General features: G+C 37.0%; 1 protein-coding gene across 1 annotated transcript in view; it reads left to right on the top strand.

The window, feature by feature from the left end:
• The window catches only part of HCRTR2 (hypocretin receptor 2), a 132,357-nt gene that overhangs the window by 69,049 nt on the left and 41,748 nt on the right, over positions 1 to 21,560 (top strand). The window contains exon 2 of the mRNA XM_061146050.1: positions 19,114 to 19,292. Coding sequence (XP_061002033.1) covers positions 19,114 to 19,292 — 179 coding nt within the window. The remainder of the gene's footprint in view (positions 1 to 19,113; positions 19,293 to 21,560) is intronic.

Here is a 21,560-nt window from a genome sequence, read left to right as displayed (position 1 = left end):
TCCATGGATAATAAATACATATTAATCTAATCATGGATTGGAAAACTATATAACAAGGAAAATGATAAAACTACAGCTACACATATAACATGAAAGATCTCATAAATATAATGGAGAAAGAAGTCAGATGCATAATAAAACATGCATTTTGATTCCATTTAAATTAAGTTAAAGAAGCAAAAATTAGTCTATGCTGTTACAAATCAGGATACCCAGTTTCCTTTGGTTACAGATTGTATACATTTTATTCTGGTGTTATATTTGCATATTTTCTACATGTTTGATACATCAATAAAAAATAAGTTAAAAGCAGCAAAAATAACAGCAAAAGCAAAGCACATTAACTCTAAGAAACATTTATGTAAATTGATCTTTTAAAATAAATGCACTGGAAATATCTTCGCCCACTCTGTGGCATTACCTTCATACTCTTTTGATGTACCTTAATTTTAGGGTTATTTAATTTATCAAATGTTCCCTTTATATTTAATACTTTTGAGAAAATTTGCTCAAGAAATGCTCGTCTATCTAAAGGTCATATGATGGGAGATTTATTTTTTCCTCTTTTGCATTTATAATTGACCTGGGATTAATATTTGCTTATTGTGTGATGCAGAAATAAAAGTTCATGTATTTCATGTACATATCAATATACTCAGAACCATTTATAGCAAAGAAAGCTGGTGTGCATTTATCATGAAGAAGGGCCCCTTTTCTCAAGAACACCAGGAGTCTGTATAGGTGTAGGTCATCTTCTCAACTTTAAATTTTGTCTTCTTGACCTATTTTTCTTTGTGCCAGTATTTTATTGTTTTATTTACTGTATAGTAAGATTTGATATATGGTAAAGTGTGATCCTTTAAATTTGTCCTTCTATATCATCTTGGCTAGGCCCATTGCATTTTCATACAAATTTTAAAATCAGCTTATTAATCTTTACCAAAAAAATCTTAGATTTTGACTAGGGCTACATAGAATTTTTACAACAATTTTAGAGAAGATTTACATTTGTATAATATTCATTCTTCAATGACTATGGTTTATGCTTTAATTCATCTATATTATTTTTCAATATTTTCATATTTTATGATCTTTCTATGTAGAAGTTATATGCAACTCTCATTAAATTCCTCCTAGATGTTGAATGTTTTTATTGTACAAGTGGTATCATCTTTGTAATTGTATTTTTCTAGTTATTTATCTTTTTTAATAAAAGCAATTGATTTCTATATGTATGTTGGATATTTTGGAGATTCATTTTGTGTACTTTGTATAGTGTGTACTGCCAGCAAATGTGATTAATTCATTCAGTAGGATTAGTAGTTTATCTGGAGATTTTTCCATGCTTTTACTTACAGAATTATGTGCTCTATGAATAATAATAGATTTTATTGCATTCTTTCTAACCTCTATGACTTTGTGCCATCAAGTTGAACAAATATGCCCTTCTATTTCATCTTTAAGTAATTGTTAAAAAGCTGGATAATGAAATATATGTAATATAATATTAATTGCTAATATTAATCTGGAATGAGGTCTCTAGTGATATATCACAGGACTCTACTTTTGTTTAGTTTTAAAAAATATTTTCGGAGAGTGTTTTGCCTATGTTCTCCTCTAGGAGTTTTATAGTTTCTGGTCTTACATTTAGATCTTTAATCCATTTTGAGTTTATTTTTGTGTATGCTGTTAGAAAGTGTTCTAGTTTCACTCTTTTATAAGTGGTTGACCAGTTTTCCCAGCACCAGTTGTTAAAGAGGTTGTCTTTTTTCCATTATATAATCTTGCCTCCTTTGTCGAAGATAAGGTGTCCATAGGTACATGGATTTATCTCTGGGCTTTCTATTTTGTTCCATTGATCTATATTTCTGTCTTTGTGCCAGTACCATACTGTCTTGATGACTGTGGCTTTGTAGTAGAGCCTGAAGTCAGGCAGGTTGATTCCTCCAGTTCCCTTCTTCTTTCTCAAGATTGCTTTGGCTATTCAAGGTTTTTTGTATTTCCATACAAATTGTGAAATTATTTGGTCTAGTTCTGTGAAGAAAACTGTTGGTAGCTTGAGTGCATTGAAGCTATAGATTGCTTTGGGTACTATACTCATTTTCACAATATTGATTCTTCCAATCCACGAACACGGTATATTTCTCCATCTATTTGTGTCCTCTTTGATTTCTTTCATCAGTGTTTTATAGTTTTCTATGTATAGGTCTTTTGTTTCTTTAGGTAGATATACTCCTAAGTATTTTATTTTTTTTGTTGCAATGGTGAATGGTATTGTTTCCTTAATTTCTCTGTTTTCTCATTGTTAGTATATAGGAATGCAAGGGATTTCTGTGTGTCAATTTTATATCCTGCAACTTTACTATATTCATTGATTAGCTCTAGTAATTTTCTGGTAGAGTCTAGAGTGAAGTAAGCCAGAAAAGACCAATACAGTATTCTAATGCATATATATGGAATTTAAAAAGATGGTAATGGTAACCCTATATGCAAAACAGAAAAAGAGACACAAATGTACAGAACAGAGTTTTGGACTCTGTGGAAGAAGGTGAGGGTGGGATGTTCTGAGAGAATAGCATTGAAACAAGTATACTATCAAGGGTGAAACAGATCACCAGTCCAGGCAGGATGCATGAGACAAGTGCTCAGGGCTGGTGCACTGGGAAGACCCAGAGGGATGGGATGGGGAGGAAGGTGGGAGGGGGAATCGGGATGGGGAACACATGTAAATCCATGGCTGATTCACGTTAATGTATGGTAAAAACCACTACAATGTAGTAAAGTAATTAGCCTTCAGCTAATAAAAATAAATGAAAAAAGAAAGAAAGAAAGAAAGAAAGAAAACAACCAAAAACTGTATGAGATAATCAGAGAAATTTATACACTGACCTTAAGAAATTGGTGTCATTTTTTAAGATGTAATGGAACTGTTTTGCTTCTGTGTAAATAAGGAATTCCTTATCCTTAGCAATTCACACTGAAATACTCTTTCATAAAGTGATAATGTGGAGACAGAGAAGTGGGTGGCATTAACTGAAGTAAGAACATCCAGAGACTGATAATTCTTGAAGCTGAGTTAATGGATAATTAGATGTTCACTGCATTATTTTACTTTTGTCTATGTTTGAAGTTTTCTACAATAAAATTAGAAAACCAACATTCACACACACACAAAAAAAAAATATTGGATAGCATCTCTCCTTGGCTAATATGTTTTAAATATATTGTTTCTGCCTCATTTTACTTCTCACATATTCAGAATCCAATTACTTAATACATGTATTTTAGAATTTAAGCCATGTGTTATTCATACTATTGTCTGTATTTCCTATTGTTTTCTCTGTACTGTTTAGTTTGGATACTTTACTGTTAGTTTGGATGGTTCCATTGGTTAGTTCTATCCATCTAATCATCTATTGAATTCATTGTTGTGTTTCCAGTTAATGTATTTTTAAGTCTAAAACTCCCTCTTAAATATTTTCTAATTATTCATTAATTTTTATTGGTGTATAAAGTGGAGTATAAAGTATAGAGTGTTGTGTTAGTTTCTACCATACAGCCAAGTGAATCAGACACACACACACACACACAGATATCTATACATATCCCTTCTTTTTTGGATTTTCTTCCCATTTAAGTCACCACTCTCAATTGTTTATTAATAGTCCACATAATATCACATAATTTCTTAAGCTTATTAATCTAATTGTTTTAACATTTCTGGAAGATTTATTATTTTCTTTTCCTATAGATTTTGGTCTTATGGTATTGGCTTTGTGTCTTCCTGATGATCTTTTTATTGAATGAATGACATTTCGTATGAAAAACTGTAGACATCATTTGATGCTCTGGCTAATGGTATCTTCTTCCGGAAAGAATTTGCATTTGCTTTGGCAGGCAGTTAGTGTTGATACAGAAAACCTCCCTCCAGTCACTAAGTGAAGGCATTTGTGGCTGGACTTCAGGGGAACTTGTCTCCTCCAGACCCAACTCTGCTAGAGATTGCTCTTCTGCCACCGAAAGCCAGGCTTGTTTCCCGCGTTGATGGATCCTGAGCTATAAAGATCGCCCTCTGTTCAACAAGTCTGCTCAAATTTCTGCTCAACTTCTCACATCGCTTGCTGCGATGTTTATTTTCAGTCAGCTGATTCTTGCAAACTGCCAAAAGCTTTGAGAAGAAAAGAGGTGCTGAATGTCAGCGAACAACTGTCCTCTTTGCTTTTCTCCAGGACATTGTCCCTTCAAGTCCTCACTGCTTGGGAAGCTTTCAACGTTCTAAAGAGATGTGTGACACTCTTGGTTGTTTCCGATGGGAGGTTTGCTCTGTAGCAAGCTTATCTGTCATAACCAGAAATATAAACTATTTTCTTAGAGTAAAACTGATGTACTGCTCAGTACTATAATAGTTAGTATTCCAAAAGGAAAAGAGGCACCTTTGGATATTTGCTAACCAAGAGTATTTGGTTGAAATTGCATAATTCTCTGAACATGATAAGTCTTCCCCTTCTCATTCTATTTCTATCCCTGGTTGATTTTATCTGCTCAACTGTCTTTAATCTTTATCACTAATCCAATGAATCCCAAATATTTACCTGTAACTGAAATATAGCTTCTGAAATATAGACACGTAAATACAAATACCAAAATATCCCTCTTGGATATTTTGATAGCAAAATAACTCACAAGTGTTTCAAATTCACAGAAAGAAAATGAAATTTTTCATCTTCTATCTCTGCTTCCAAATGAATCCACCTCATTCTCTTCTGTTTCATAACCCATAAGCAATAAGGTGAGCAATAAGATTACTTGGTGATCATCCTCAATTCTTTATACCTTCTTCATCCTCATATCTAATCCTTCACCGTGGTTTTATGTTTCAACTTCATTACTATTTCTTGAATTCATTTGTTTTCAGTATTCTTTTGTCCTCATGTATTTCCTTGGAATTCTAAAAAGTCTAAAAATTGGCTCTCCTGCTTCCAGCTTAAGAGCATATATAATTTCCAAACTCCCCCAAGTCATCTTTGAAAAAATGAAATTTGAGATTATGGTATGGAAAGCAAGACTGAGCCAAGAACTGGAATTTAAACTTTGGAAATTAGTTTCCTAGAGATGAGAATTGAAGTTGTGAGTGTAAATAATAACAAAGAAGGAAAGAGCATGGAGGAAAAATGCAAGAGGATTAAAGATATCCATGAAATGAATGAGGCAAAGTATTTCTACAAAGGAGGCCAAAAATTTAAGTTTATTGCAGGCAGTAAAATAAATAGAATTCAACTGTCAGGCAAAGGATAGATTACTTGTGTGTCCTAATTAGTGCAAATGGGCCAAAGATGAGAATAGACCAAATGTCTCTGAAGAGCTCTGAGAATAGGGTAGTGATCCAGATGGAATTTTGAGAGGCTGGCCTGGGAACAAACATAGGGATTTATCTGTAATAAGTAAAAAGACGTGGATAACCAAGAAGTTGATACCTACCCCCAGATAAATTCCTTTGATGTCCACTAGATGTAGCCATTAATAGAACTGCAGATGCTGAGACCCTGGAGTCTCCCTCCCCCTTCCCCTTCCCTCCAGGCCAGCATCAAAGGCCTGAGGATACTAATTAACACTAGGATGCTCTGTTCTCTGGCACCTTGAGTACAGAACCTCCTTATTCTTGGTAGTTGAGCCCTCCCCGACCTCTCACAGGCAATGGAAGTCAAGCTGGCTTCCCACTTGCCCCTCTGAAGAATTTCCTTTGGACTTGATTCCTGTGAATTATAATCTCCCTTGCCTTTCTGTTGTATAGTCCTTCTTATGTGTGGTTTCTCCTGGTACATTTGTGCCTATGTGAAGATACTGTCTTTCTAAATCCCTTCCCAATGATTTACTAATTGTGGTATCACAATTATTCCCCACACTACTTCACTGGCATTAACATGAGCATTACTGACTTTGTTAAAATAATGACATCATTCATTATGAGAGAAATGCAGATCAAAATTACAATGAGGGATCACCTCACACTGATCAGAATAGCCATCATCAAAAAATTTACAAACAATAAATGCTGAAGAGGATGTGGAGAAAAGGGAAAATTTTTGCACTGTTGGTGGGAATGTAAATTGATAGAACCATATAGAGAACAGTATGGAGACTCCTTTAAAAAAAATGAGGAATAAAACTCCCATGTGACTCAGCAATCCTACAACTAGGCATATACTCTGAGAAATCCATAACTGAAAAGACACCTGTACCCCATTGTTCATTGCAACACTATTTGAAATAACACTGTTTACAATACAAACAGAAACAGCCTAGATGCCCATCAAGAGATGAATGGATAAAGAGGTTGTGGTACATATATACCATGGAATACTACTCAGCCACAAAAAAAGGAACACATTTGAGTCAGTTGTGGTGAGGTGGATGAACCTAGAGTCTGTTAAATAAGTGAAATAATTTAGAAAGAGAAAACTAAATAATGCACATATATATGGAATCTAGAAAAATGGTACTGATGAACCCATTTTCAGGACAAGAATAGAGATGCAGATATGGAGGGCCGTCTTGTGGACACAGTGGGGTCAGGAAAGAGCGGGACAGCTTGAGAGAGTAGCACTGAAAATATACACTTCGTGCATGCTAAGTCCCTTTAGTCATGTTTGACTCTTTGCAACCTTATGGACTGTAAACTGCTAGGCTCCTTTGTCCATGGGATTCTCCAGGGAAGACTACTGGAGTGGGTTGCCATGCCCTCCTCCAGGGCATCTTCCCAACCCAGGGATAAAACCTGTATCTCCTATATCTCCCGTATTGGTAGGCAGATTCTTTACCACTAGCACCATCTTAGAAGGCAATATGTTAAATAAATAGCTAATGGGAATTTTCTGTATAACACAGGGAGTTCACTGTGGTACTCTGACAATCTAGAAGGATGGGATGGAGTGGGGGTGTGGGGGAAGGTTCAGTGGGAGGGGACACTCATACTTATGACTTATTCACACTCTATGGCAGAAGCCAACATAATACTGTAAAGCAAACATCCTCAAATTAAAAATAAATTTAACAATATACAGATACATTGGAGTCTAAAGAAAAAAGTATCATCAGAGAACAAAAAGGAGATCCCAGAAACTGAAAAAATACAAGGGCAGAAATGAAGAATTCCACAGAAACATTGGAAAATAAAGTTGAGAAAGTTCTTCTATCGCTTCTCAGCCTTTTGGCTAAGATCAAGTGAGAAAGTTCTTCTAGAGAATAGAACAAGAGAATAAGAAAGAAAAAATAAGAAAATTAGGGGATCACTAAGGGGGAGAGGGAGCTTAGCAACTAAATAAAATTCTAAAGAACAGAGAAAAAACAACAAAGCTCAACAGTCAGAAAACTAAGATCATGGCATCCGGTTCCATCACTTCATGGCAAATAGATGGGGAAACATTGGAAACAGTGGCTGACTTTACTTTTCTGGGCTCCAAAATCACTGCAGATGGTGATTGCAGCCATGAAATTAAAAGATGCTTACTCCTTGGAAGGAAAGTTATGACCAATCTAGATAGCATATTAAAAAGCAGAGACATTACTTTGCCAACAAAGTTCTGTCTAGTCAAGGCTATGGTTTTTTCAGTGGTCATGTATGGATGTGAGACTTGGACTGTGAAGAAAGCTGAGCGCCGAAAAATTGATGCTTTTGAACTGTGGTGTTGGAGAAGACTCTTGAGAGTCCCTTGCACTGCAAGGAGATCCAACCAGTCCATCCTAAAGGAGATCAGTCCTGGGTATTCATTGGAAGGACTGGTGCTGAAGCTGAAACTCCAATACTTTGGCCACCTCATGTGAGGAGCTGACTCATTGGAAAAGACCCTGATGCTGAGACGGATTGGGGGCGGGAGGAGAAGGGGACGACAGAAGATGAGATGGCTGGATGGCATCACCGACTGGATGGGCATGAGTTTGAGGAAACTCCGGGAGTTGGTGATGGACAGGGATGCCTGGCATGCTGCGGTTCATGGGGTCTCAAAGAGTCAGACACGACTGAGCGACTGAACTGGACTGAACTGAATGAGAAAGCATTTGTCAGATTGCAGACTTTTCTATTTTCTTGCGGAAACTGAAATACCATGCAAGCATTGTTATCTGTGATTCCACAGTACCTTTTCTGACGCTTTCTTTGCCTGAATGTTGATAACCATTGGGGGCACATTTTACAGCACAGGTGTGCTTCTGGTCAGTGTCCCGTCTGTCACACTTGCCAGAAAAGAAGTGGCCCCTGTGCCCGCTGCTCTTCTGAGCACAGACAGCCATCCCAGATGTGTGGCTGGAGATGGGAGGTCGAGTCAGGAATTATTGGCATGTTTGCCCAGGAAGAGAAGGAAGCAAAACTAACAATAGGAAAGAGGGCCAATGCCAGGGGGTGAGGTGTAATGAATATGAGAAAGAGGAAAGTATCTCGGGGGTTTTACCCTCTGCGGACAACGCCGATGGTCTCTCCTATTTCATAAATCTGCTCACTGTAATGATTCTGGATGACTCCTTTCCTGCTTTCCATATAGTCTCCTCATGGAAGTTAAATAGATGCTATCTTCTATGTGTTTTCAATTGCTTTTTTATTGTTTTTCATTTAGGAAAAGTTTTATTTCATCTTGATTCATTCATTTATTTAAGCATTTAATTTAAAAGACGTTAACCGTGTGTGTGTGTGTGTGTGTGTGTGTGTGTGTGTGTGTGTATTTATGTTTATATTATAAAGAATATTGCAATTCATGTAATGTTTCAAACTCATCTCTTAAGTGACAGGGTGAGCAGTTTCAAAGTCTTTCACTGACACTTTGTGGCAAACGGTGGAACTACAATATTGCTTAAGGTGCTTTCTGACATGCTTTATATGTGTGATATAACAAATAACAATCAAGAAATTGTCATGTTACACATCAGTGTACATTCATATATACATTAAAGAAAAATTCAGAAATTTCATGGTTATTGATTAAGACACTATCTAAATTACAATGTTACAACCTAGTACAAACAGCACTTCAATTTCACAAAGAAATAATTTCAATTATATCTTAAAAAATCATGTGTTGACTATCTTTAACACTGCTATTAATACATTGGAACTGAGGTGCATTTGAATAACTGTGTTTTCTTTTGTTATTTTAGCTTTTCACTAATTTTTTTAACAATCATAAAATGAGCAATTAAGATTGTTCCCTAGAATTTTCATTCTATGCTTAGGATTTTAGAGGAATGTTATTGATGGTTTCTTTGGTGGCTCAGCTAGTAAAGAATCTGCTTGCAATGTGGGAGACCTGGGTTCTATCCATGGCTTAGGAAGATCCCCTGGAGAAGGGAAAGGCTACTCACGCCAGTATTTGGCCTGGTGAATTCCATGGACTATTCCATGAGGTTACAAACAGTCAGGCATGACTGAGCGACTTTCATTCACTAACTCACATTGTTGGGTCAAAAATTTTGTTTCCCATTTTTTATAACTACTTGTTTTCATGGAAAGTGATGTTTTAAATTGTGATAAAGCATTCATATTTTAAAATTTACCACTTTAACCACTCTCAAGTGTACACTTCATTGGCAGTAAGTACATTCACATTATCATTCAATCATCACGATTATATATCTGCAGAACATTTTTCCTCTTGTAAAACTAAAATTCTTTCTACTTAAACAATTGTAACCCACTCTCCCCTCCCCCAAGACCCTGGCAACTAACATTCTTCTTTCTGTCTTAGGGATTTGACTAAGTACTTCATATAAGTAGAATTTTATAATCATTGTCTTTTTGTGTCTGGCTTATTTCAGTTAGCATAACACCTATATATTGTTTTAATGTTAAATAAATATGAAAATGCTTCAAATAACTTGAAATATTTAGTGCAGATCTTTCAAGATGCACAACATGCTAATTATATATCATACAGTCTCCTCTTTATATCATAATCAATTGCAAGTTGACATATATAGTTCAAGATGTACACGTATGTTTAATAAAGATGCAGTCTCACCAACAGATTAACAGTGTATCACCTCAGTTTAAATTTATCCAAGTGCAAGGACTGATTTGAGAAATAAATTAACTTTGTCCACATATAGTCTGATGGTTATTAAAACAAAAATCCAGTTCACCATAAATACAGATTAAAGATGCAATGGGCTTTTTGTGTTAATACTTTCTTTTCCCTTTTGAAAGTCAGTTTAAGTTTGGCCCATCCAATTACAGGCAACTGGCTTCTTAAAGGCTGCATCTCTATACTATAGTTTAAATCCCCCTCTATGTCACTGGTTACAGATGCCCTCATGCAGCTGGAGTCATGTACCATCTGTCAGTACTGCAGAGAAAAGATGCAAGCTATGCATCATCAGATTCTCACAGAAGAAGAGATAACCGACCAGATGAGGGGTGAAAGAGAAAGGAATAAATGGACTTTTATCTTATCATCTCAAAAAAATCTGTTTCAAAAAAAATCCATGTTAGAGGTATTAATAGGTTTTCACTCAATCTGCACCCCCACCTTCTGTTATCCCCTCTCACCCTTATGTATACCACCATCCCTCACCTCTTCCTGGTTAATTCAGGCCCACTTTTAAATGCAGACTAATCACAAACTAACTTTAATGTTGGTGGATCATGATCATTCAGAGAACCAGTTTCAAAAATAGTACCAGGTTCATGTCTCAGACCTACCAAGGCTCATCAACAGGCTGTATATGGGGAATTGAGTGCCAGGAAAATAACTGACAGACGGCCAAGTTCCCTGCCAAGTGTCAGACTTTACTTAAAAGAAATGAGGAAAATAAATGCTCCATTCAGCCACTGGGTTTTTTCCTCTCCTTTTAAAGAATTTCATGATTCTTTACAATACCAAGGCAGCAACACACTGTAAGTGTATGAACAAAGCAATGCTATGTATATTTAGTTATTGCAAAGAAAGTTTTGAGCAGTGTTTGCAATGGGAGAAAAGCTGCTGAAACCAAGAAGTGTAAGAGAAAGAAAAAGCCCAGCTCAAATTGAAAAAGAGTCTTTGTACCAATCAGAAAATAACAATAAAAAATGCAAAACCCAGAATAGCCCATAATAATTTTAGAATATGATTCATGATCAGGAAAGGTATAAGTAATGTTCTTTTCTTAATTTATACTGCTTTTTTCTTTTCAAAAATTTTTATTGTAGTATATTTGATTTACAATGCTGTGTTAGTTTCAGGTGTACAACAAAATGAATCAGTTGTATTTATATGTATGTATACAGGTTTTTGCAGAATACTGAGTAGACTTCCCTGTGCTATGTTATAGATTCTTGTTGTTTATCTATTTTATGTATAGTAGTGAGTGTATGTTATCCAAATCTCCTAATTTATCCCTTCATTCCCCATGTTCCCCTTGGTGCCCATAAGTTTGATTTTGAGATCTGTAAGTCTGTTTGTTTTTTAAAATAAGTTCACTTGTATCATTTTTATTAGATTCCACATAGAAGTGATATTGTATGGCATTTGTCTTTCTCTAACTTCACTTAGTCTGATAATATGTAGGTCAAAATAATCTATGTTACTGCAAATGGCATTATTTCATTTTTGATGATGTAATATAGTTTCAAAAGAGAAAGAAGTCATGTAGAGCTAGACTAAGCAAGAGAAATTTCATGAAACCAACTCTATCATTTGAGTCGTTGGTTTTTGTTTCTTTCTTTATTTTTTTTGAGGGAGTAGTATTTAGTTAAGTTTAATATGGGATTGAAATGGAGTGTGGTCCCTTCTAAATAGAGGAATGGCATTAGCAAGCACTTTGATGTGGAATATGCTTGATATAAAGTGAAATATCTAACTAACCCTGCAGCTCTGAAGTATGGACAGCATTGCAAGATGTAAGGGAAAGTTCAATAAGACCTGGGTGGTAGAACAGCTATCTGAGGATTTTTCGTTTAATCCTAAAGGAAAGGAGAGACTCCTGTTGAAATGAAAGAGAAAAATCTAACTGATGTGAATGGTACCAACGGATAAAGTGGACAGGAGTACAGAGAGCAGGGTGCAGGGAGTTCACTGCAATGCTCCAGCTAATGGCTATCACAGTCTAACCAAGTAATTGTAGTGGGAATAGAAAGACAATTACAGACGTAAGAGATTTGGAGGATTTTAAACATAGGTTACAGAGGAGAAAAATGAAGAATGTTATACTTCAGAAAAGTGTAAAGTCCAGGCAAGAGAATATAGGAAAAGATAATGAATCTAACTCTGTATAATTTTGATGTCTTATGAGGAGAAATCTGTTTCAATTGAATCTTTAATATTTTGAATGGTGCAATGAATAAATTAACAAAATAATGGATATATGTTCAATCCAAATTGAGGACATGTGCCCCCAAATGTGTGTTCAGTTCTGAATAGCTAGCTCATTTAAAAAGAATTGCTGGTTATCTTCAGTATTGTCTCAATAAAGAGACCAGGGACATGAGAAGGATAACCTTGCTATCGTGTATGAAGGATCTGGCAATGTTTCGCCGAGAGAAATTAAGTTGCAGGAAATAGGCATAGTCATAATCTTTAGTCAAGTTAAATTGGAAGTAGTCAAACAGGAGATGGCAAGAGTGAACATCGACAGTTTAGGAATCAATGAACTAAAATAGACTGGAGTGGGTGAATTTAACTCAGATGACCATTATATCTACTACTGTGGGCAAGAATCCCTTAGAAGAAATGGAGTAGCCATCATAGTCAATAAGAGACTCAGAAATGAAGTACTTGGGTGCAATCTCAAAAATGACAGAATGATCTCTGTTCATTTCCAAGGCAAACCATTCAATATCACAGTAATCTAAGTTTATGCCCTGACCAGTAATGCTGAAGAAGCTGAAGTTTAAAGGTTCTGTGAAGAGCTACAAGACCTTCTAGAACTAACACCCAAAACAGATGTCCTGTTCATTATAGGGCACTGGAATGCAAAAGTAGGAAGTCAGGAAACACCTGGAGTAACAGGCAAATTTGGCCTTTGAGTACAGAATGAACAGGGCAAAGGCTAACAGAGCTTTGCCAAGAGAATGTACTGGTCATAGCAAACACTCTCTTCCAACAACACAAGAGAAGACTCCGCACATGAACATCACCAGATGGTCAACACTGAAATCAGATTAATTTTATTCTTTGCAGTCAAAGATGGAGAAGCTCTATACAGTCAAAAAAAAATAGGACCAGGAGCTGAGTGTGTCTCAGGTCATGAACTTCTTATTGCCAAATTCAGACCTAAATTGAAGAAAGTACAGGAAAACACTAGACCATTCAGGTATGACCTAAATCAAATCCCTTATGACTATACAGTGGAAGTGACAAATAGTTTCAAGGGATTAGATCTGATAGACAGAGTGAAGAGCTATGGATGGAGGTTCATGACATTGTACAGGAGGCAGTGATTAAGACCATCCCCAAGAAAAAGAAATTTAAATAGGCAAGATGGTTGTCTGAGAAGACCTTACAAACAGCTATGAAAAGAAGAGAAGCAAAAGGCAAAAAAGAAAAGGAAAGATATACCCATCTGAATGCAGAGTTCCAAAAATAGCAAGGAGAGATAAGAAAGCCTTCCTCAGTGATCAAGGCAAAGAAATAGAGGAAAACAAGAGAATGGGAAAGAGTAGAGATCTCCTCAAGAAAATTAAAGATACCAAGTGAACATTTCATGCAAAGATAGGCACAGTAAAGGAGAGAAATGGTATGGACCTAACAGAATCAAACAATATTAAGAAGAGGTGGCAAGAATACACAGAAGAGCTATACAAAAATTATCTTCATGACCCAGATAACCACGATGGTGTGATCACTCACCTAGAGCCAGACGTCCTGGAATGCAAAGTCAAGTGGGCCTTAGGAAGCATCACTATGAACAAAGCTAGTGGAGGTGATGGAATTCCAGTTGAGCTATTTCAAATCTTAAATGTTGATGCTATGAAAGTGTTTCACTCAATATTCCAGCAAATTTGGAAAGCTCAGCAATGACCACAGGACAGGAAAAGTTCAATTTTCTTTCCATTCACAAAGAAGGGCAATGCCAAAGAATGTTCAAACTACCACACAATTGCACTCATCTCCCATGCCAGCAAAGTAATGCTCAAAATCCTCCAAGGCAGGCTTCAACAGTAGGTGAACTGTGAACTTCCAGATGTACAAGCTGGATTTAGAAAAGGCAGAGGAACTAGAAGTCGAATTGCCAACATCCATTGGATCATCAGAAAAGCAAGAGAATTCCATAAAAACATCTGCTTCTGCTTTATTGACTACACCAAAGCCTCTGGCTGTGTGGATCAAAGCAAACTGGAAAAGTCTTCAAGAGATAGGAATACCAGACCACCTGACCTTCCTCCTGAGAAGTCTGTATGCAGGTCAAGAAGCAACAATTAGAACTCTACGTGGAACAATGGACTGATTCTAATTTGGGAAAGGAGTACATCAAATCTGTATATTTCAGCTTCTTCAGCATTACTGTTCGGGGCATAGACTTCAATTACTGGGATATTGAATGGTTTGCCTTGGCAATGAACAGAGATCATTCTGTCTTTTTTCAGATTGCATCCAAGTACTGCATTTCAAACTCTTTTGTTAACCATGATGGCTACTCCATTTCTTCTAAGAGATCCCTGCCTACAGTAGTAGATATAATGGTCATCTGAGTTAAATTCACCCTTTCCAGTCTATTTTAGTTCACTGAGTCCTAAAATGTTGATGTTCACTCTTGCTATCTCCTGTTTGACCACTTCCAATTTTCCTTGATTCATGGACCTAACATTCCAGATTCCTGTGCAGTATTGCTCTTACAGCATCAGACTTTACTTCCATCACCAGTCACATCCATACCTGGGAAGCCTCCATAAGCCTCTTATCCTTCTCCATCAGAGGGCAGACAGACTGAAAACAAAAATCACGGAAAAGTAACCAATCTGATCACATGACCACAGTGTTGTCTAACTCAATGGAACTATGAGCTATGCCTTGGAGGGCCACCCAAGACAGACGGGTCATGGTGGAGAGTTCTGACAAAACGTGGTCCCCTGGAGAAGGGAATGGCAAACCACGTCAGTATTCTTACTGGAGTACATTGAGCCCCTAATCCAACAGGACTGGTGTCCTTGTAAGAAGATGGCCATGTGGATACAGAGAGGCAGGAGAAAAGACCATGTGATGATGGAGGAGAAAGAGACTGGATGCGCAGAGCCACACGCGGAGAAGGCCATGTTAACAGCCAACCGGCAAAAGCCATGAGAGCAGCGAGGAAGGAATTATCTACAAGTTTCAGAGGCAACATGACCCTCCTGATCTTGACTTTTGACGTCTGACTCCAGAACTCTGTGAAAATATGTTTCTGTGGCTTTAAAACACCCAACCTGTGGTACTCTTAAAGCAGCTCTGGGAAATTAATACAGGTATGATGTAGAAAAAAGAGGTAACTTTATTCCTTGAGTTCCAGAAATGAATAAAGAACTCATGAACAGAACTAAAGGGGAAACAGACATCAACTCAACATGAATAAGAACTTGCTGGTAGGTAAATTCACCACAAAATAGAAGCCAAGGCCTTAAGCAAGTTCATAAACTGTTGTTGTTTTTGTTGTTTAGTTCCTAAATCATGTCCTACGCTTTTGAAACCTCATGGACTGTAAACTGCCAAGCTCCCCTGTCCATGAGATTTCCCAGGCAAGAATACTGGAGTATATTTCCACTTTCTTCTCCAGGGGATCTTCCTGACTGAGGGATTGAACTTGGGTCTCCTGCATTGGCAGGATGATTCTTTTACAACTGAGCCACCAGGGAAGCCCTAAGTTGCAAATTCCCCACTATTAAAAATGTGCAAGCAGAAATGAATCAGGAATACTGCAGAGTTGATTTATGCATCCAATTAAACTGATGATCTCTGACTCTAGAATTCAATGGACAGGCATTAAAGTCTTGCCAAAGAGAGATAGACAGCTGCCTTTCACCTTCTGCTTCACTGATAGGTGCTGAAATATAATAGAATGGTATACATGGTGTAAAAGATTAAATCTAAAGTCAGCATTTACTAGCTATTCATCCTTAGGTAGATTCCATAACCTCCCTTGCCTCAGTTTTTCACATGTTAAACAGAGTTATCAATAGTAATCACTTCATAGTGTTATTATGGAGATTAAACTAGTTAATAATTTAAATTGTTTATAACAGGACACAGGAAATATGTGTTGATTGGCCTACTTGCTCTCACGTCACTTAGACATTGTGCATTAACACTGTCCTCCCATCACTGCCATTCCTCACCCCCAAAATATGGAGAATTTGGAGTCAAACTAGAACTGATTGTATTTTTTTAAGTCTTATTTTCTTTTCTAGATCCCAAGTTGCACCATTTGGACCATTTATTGACCAAGTATCAGAAGTGTGATTTTTTTTTTTCCAGTTTTCTCATAACAAGCCATTATAATGTGTTTGTCAACTGATAAGATGGGTTTGTGTGTGTGTGTTTCAAGCATTTCTGAGAAGTAAATGATTCAGCAGCAGCATTTTCAGACAATAAAGACTATAGTTTATCCTAACAAAGCTCTCCTGAGTTTTCCATACTTATGTGCTAGAGTTGGAGGAAGATGTGAACTTTTCACAATTAAATCCTCAGAAATTCAGATATTTCATTAAATGAGCATCTGTTGGTGACTGGAGTGTAATTTCAGCTTCAGGAGCTAGTAAAAAACTTTTTCAGCATATGACACTCATAATAACTGGTACATAATTGTCAAAAAGAAATCCTCACTAAGTGACTCAAATTTAACAAAATACACTTTTACTTCTTCACTGAGGAAGGTTACTAATCACTGCATCACTTGGGTGCATGGATGACAGCTCTGACAGGTTAACAACACTCCAGGTAAATTCATAGTTAGTTACATTCCATGAAGTAAATCCATCAACAGATGTGGGTAGCAATGCTTATACCTATATAATTCTGGGACCAGTGATTACATAACCTTTGGATACATCAGAGGGAGGACGGAGAATCAAGGAACTAGATGCTCTTTCCAGAAGAAGACACAGCACATGTTTTACAGAGGGGGATGCTCTGAGAAAATGAGGGAGGCTTGGCTGTGAGCGTATGTTTGATCTGAGGCAAAGTTTACAGGCCAAAAAGGGTAGTAGAAAGGAAAGCGTTTCTAGAATTTAGATGTGCTTTTTTAAAATAACTCTTTCATTTTTTTAAAATAACTCTTTTATTCACAAAAGAAGGTAACCAATGTGGTGGAATGACCAGGGCTTCACTTGGTGTATAAGCCCAGCTGTGACGGTGATTCCCTGCTTTATAAGACATCTGTCCTCAACAAGTTCCACAAAACCCCTGTGTGTCAATGACATCATAATATACAAAATATCAGTAATGATGAATTCCCTTGGGATTGTCGTTGAGATTAAATAACCCAAGGGTATGAACTATCCACCTCGATATCTGGCAATAATAGGGACTGAATAATTGTAGGCTTTTGTCTTTAAGTGTCTTCATCTCTTATAAGTCCTAAAGGCAGTTTGGGAGCAGATATGGGTCAATATGATGGATGAGGCAACACCACAGTTCATTGAAAAATAGCAAGCTCTTTATTCATCTCAATTCATCAAATATCAATATTTCTTGAGTATCTACTACATGCTGCCCACTGAGGAGACAAAATGATAAATCAAAGATTGCTCTTTAATTTCTGAAAAATGAAATTCAAAATCAAGTAAAATAAGCACAGCTTTATGAGCCATTGAGCAATGTCTTGCAAGGTAAGGGAACTTATTTTAAGCATATATTGAGAATTCACACAGACTGACTGATTCAGTGAAAACACAGGGCAGCCTTAAATTATCTCCCTTTGGCAATATTTATTTGTGGCATTGCAGGGGTACTAGCCAGCTTGACAGGATTCCCTCATCAGACCTGTTTTCTTTGTTTAGTTACTGCTTTAGTCTGCCAATCCTGCTGTAACAGAGTACTGTGAACTGAATGGCTTATAAACAACTGAAGTTTGTGTCTCAGTTCTGGATTCTAAGAAGTGCAAGTTCAAGGCTCTGGCAGCTTCAGTGTCTGGGCAGAGTCCATTTCCTGGTTCATAAAGAACAGGCATTTTTTTGCTGTATTCTCACACGGTGAAAGAGGTGAAAGATCTCTCTATATAAGGAGAGATCCCTTATATTAGCTCCCTTTATAAGGACCTACCACCCTTCACAAAGCCTCTACCCTCATGACCAACTCATTTTCCAAAGGCCCACTTCCTAATACCATCACATTGGTATGGGGTCAGGATCCTTTTTTTTTTTAATTGAAGTATAGCTGATTTACAATGTTTTGTTAATTACTGTAGTACAGCAAAGTAATTCAGTTATGTTTACACAGACATATACATTCTTTTTTTTAGTATTATTTTCCATTATGATATCATAGGATATTGATTATAGTTCCCTATGCTATATAGTAGGTGGGGCTTCCTAGGTGCTCAGTGGTTAAAAAATACACCTGCCAATGTAGGAGACACAGGAGAGGTTGATTCGATCCCTCAGTTGAGAAGACCCCCTGGAGTAGGAAATGGAAACCCACTCCAGTATTCTTGCCTGGAAAATCCCATGGACAGAGAAGCCTGGCGGGCTACAGTCCACGGGGTCACAAAGAGTTGGACCGACTGAGTGCCTGAGCATGCAAGTAACTATACAGTAGGGTCTTGTTGTTCATTCGATCTATATTTAAAGTTTGTATCTGCTAATCCCAACTTCCCAGTCTGTCGCGCTCTCAGCCCCCTTCCCCTCCACAGCCACCAGTCTGTTCTCTATGTCTGTGATCTGTTTCTTCTTCAAAAATAGGTTTATTTGTGTCAGATTTTAGACGTCCATATATAATGGATATTGTGCATTATTTGTCTTTGTCTGACTTCACTTAATGCAATAATCTCTAGTTCCATCCATGTTGCTGCAGATGACACGATCTCATTCTTTTTCAGGGCCAAGTAATATTCCTTTGTGTATATGTATCACATCTTCTTTACAGGGGGTAGGATCTTAATATACGAATTTCTGTTTCATGGCACCTTCCACAACAGGGACGTTTAGTCTATAACAGAGACTGTTGCTTTTTCTTTCTGAATCAGTGTGTGTGGCTGTGTGGAAGAACCACCACATGAGGACGGTGACCAATTACTTCATCGTCAACCTTTCTCTGGCTGATGTGCTTGTGACCATCACCTGCCTTCCAGCCACATTAGTTGTGGACATTACTGAGACCTGGTTCTTCGGACAGTCCCTCTGTAAAGTGATTCCTTATTTACAGGTAAATGCTTTTTGCACTTTTGGGGGTTCAAACAGAGAAACTACCAAAAAATGCGTAATCATTTTCATTTATAGCCATGGCCCATTAGTAAACACTTAGTGCATTGAGAGAAATTGGCAAACTTTAGGAAAGTGATACTAGAAACTTTCTGGGTAAAGAAGGTAAGTTCTGGGTAAAGAAGGTTTTAAGTTCTGGGTAAAAAAAGTATCAGAATTCTGTAGTTAGCAATAGATGCTGTGCAAAGCTGTGGCTTCTTTGATCTCTAATTTTCTGATTATAAAATAAGGAACTTGAGCAAATCAATGATTGAGGCTGTCCCAATCCAAATAATTGAGTATTGTTTTTATAAGTAGTCTCATTTACTGCTGAGACATAAAGAGCTATACTGTCAAAGCAGTACAGGGAACATGTTTTAATGCAGGTTTGCATTAAACTACCATACTTGGAATCTCTATTCTGCCATTCACCGATTATATACCATTGAGCCAAATACACAAGCTCTTTGAGATTCACTTATTTTAAAAGATTAATAAGTTTGATTATAAATATGTCTTGTGGTTGCCAACCACAACTGCACTCATTTACTTAGATAACTGTGTAAACCACTTGGCACAGATATTAGTCTCTGAAAGACTATGGCCTTATAAAAACATAGCATGTTCTCAATAAACATGTCATCATCATTATCTAGTGTTCTATTACTCAGTTCTGAAATCCTCTTTTCTATAACTAGCTGTTCTACAACAAATTAAAACCAAGTACTTCCAGAAAATACTTTTCTGATTGATAGTCTAATATCTCTGAAATCTTTAAAAAATTTCCCAAGCTGCTGTTCATAGCCACAGTTCTAAAAGACCTGGATTCCCTTTAGCAATTGGACAGTGAGTGAAATGGTAGCCAATCCCCACTAGTTCCCATGACCACCCTCCACCATCTAGTTCTTATTCCATCTTGCCTCCAAGATGGTATCATAATATTCGGAGGAAATGACAACATGAATCCAATGATGACAAATAGAGGCAAGAAGAACAATTGAATCTAAACATGGACCTTACACTCTTCAGAAAAATTGACTCAAAATGGATCATAGACCCAAATGTAAAATGCAAAGGGGTAAAACTCTTAGAAGATAATTTAGAAGAAACCCCAAATGGCCTTGAGTATTTTGATGACTTTTTAGATGTAACAACAAAGATGTGCTACTTGAAATAAATCATTGATAAGCTGACTTCATTAACATTAAAAACTTCTGCTCTGCAAAATTCAGTGTAAACAGAATGAGAAGACAAGGCACAAACTGGGAGAAAATATTTGCCAAAGATATGCATAATGAGTGACTGCTGTCTAAAATAAGGCTCCTGGGTGGCTCAGTGGTAAAGAATCTGCCTGCCAAGCAGGTGACATGGGTTTGATCTCTGAGTTGGGAAAATCCCCTGGAGAAGGAAATGACAACCCACTGCAGTATTCTTGATTGGGAAATCCCCATGGACAGAGGAGCCTGGTGGGCTACAGTCCATGGGGTTGCAAAAGAAGCAGACACAACTTAGGGACTAAACAACAAAAATAGTACCTAAAATATACAAATAGTTGTTAAAACTAAGCAATCTGGAAGCAAACAACCCAACTGAAACATAGACCCAAGACCTTAATGATACCTTACTAAAGAAGATATACAAATGGCAAAGAACCATATGAAAAGATGCCCCTCATCACATCTCATCAGTGAGTTGCAAATTAAAATAATGAAATATCACTACACATTTATTAGAAAGGCCAAACTATGAAACTCTGACAACAACAAAGGCTGGCAAGGATGTGGATCAACAGGAACTCTCATTCCTTGCTGGTGAGGATAATGAAAAATGTTACAGTCATTCTGGAAGACTGATTATTTTTTTTTTAACAAAATAAAATAGTCCCAATATATGATCCAGCAATTTCACTCCTTGATATTTACCTCTCAAAAGTTGAAAATTTACATACACAGAAAAACTCTCATGCAAATGTCTATTGCAGCTTTATCCATGATGACCAAAACTTTGATGTACTAAGATGTCATTCAGTAGATGAATAGATAAACTAATTGGAGTACAACCAGATAATAGAATATTATTCAGTGATTAAAAGAAATGAGTTGGAAAAAAAAAAAGAAATGAGTTGGGAAGACATGTTCTGTTCAGTTCAGTCACTCAGTCATGTCTGACTCATTGCAACCCCATGGACTGCAGCACTCTAGGCTTCTGTGTCCATCACCAACTCCTGGAGCTT

Source organism: Dama dama, chromosome 7 (assembly GCF_033118175.1).
Source record: "Dama dama isolate Ldn47 chromosome 7, ASM3311817v1, whole genome shotgun sequence".
Lineage (NCBI taxonomy): Eukaryota > Metazoa > Chordata > Mammalia > Artiodactyla > Cervidae > Dama > Dama dama.
This window is presented reverse-complemented; position numbering and strand designations above follow the sequence as displayed.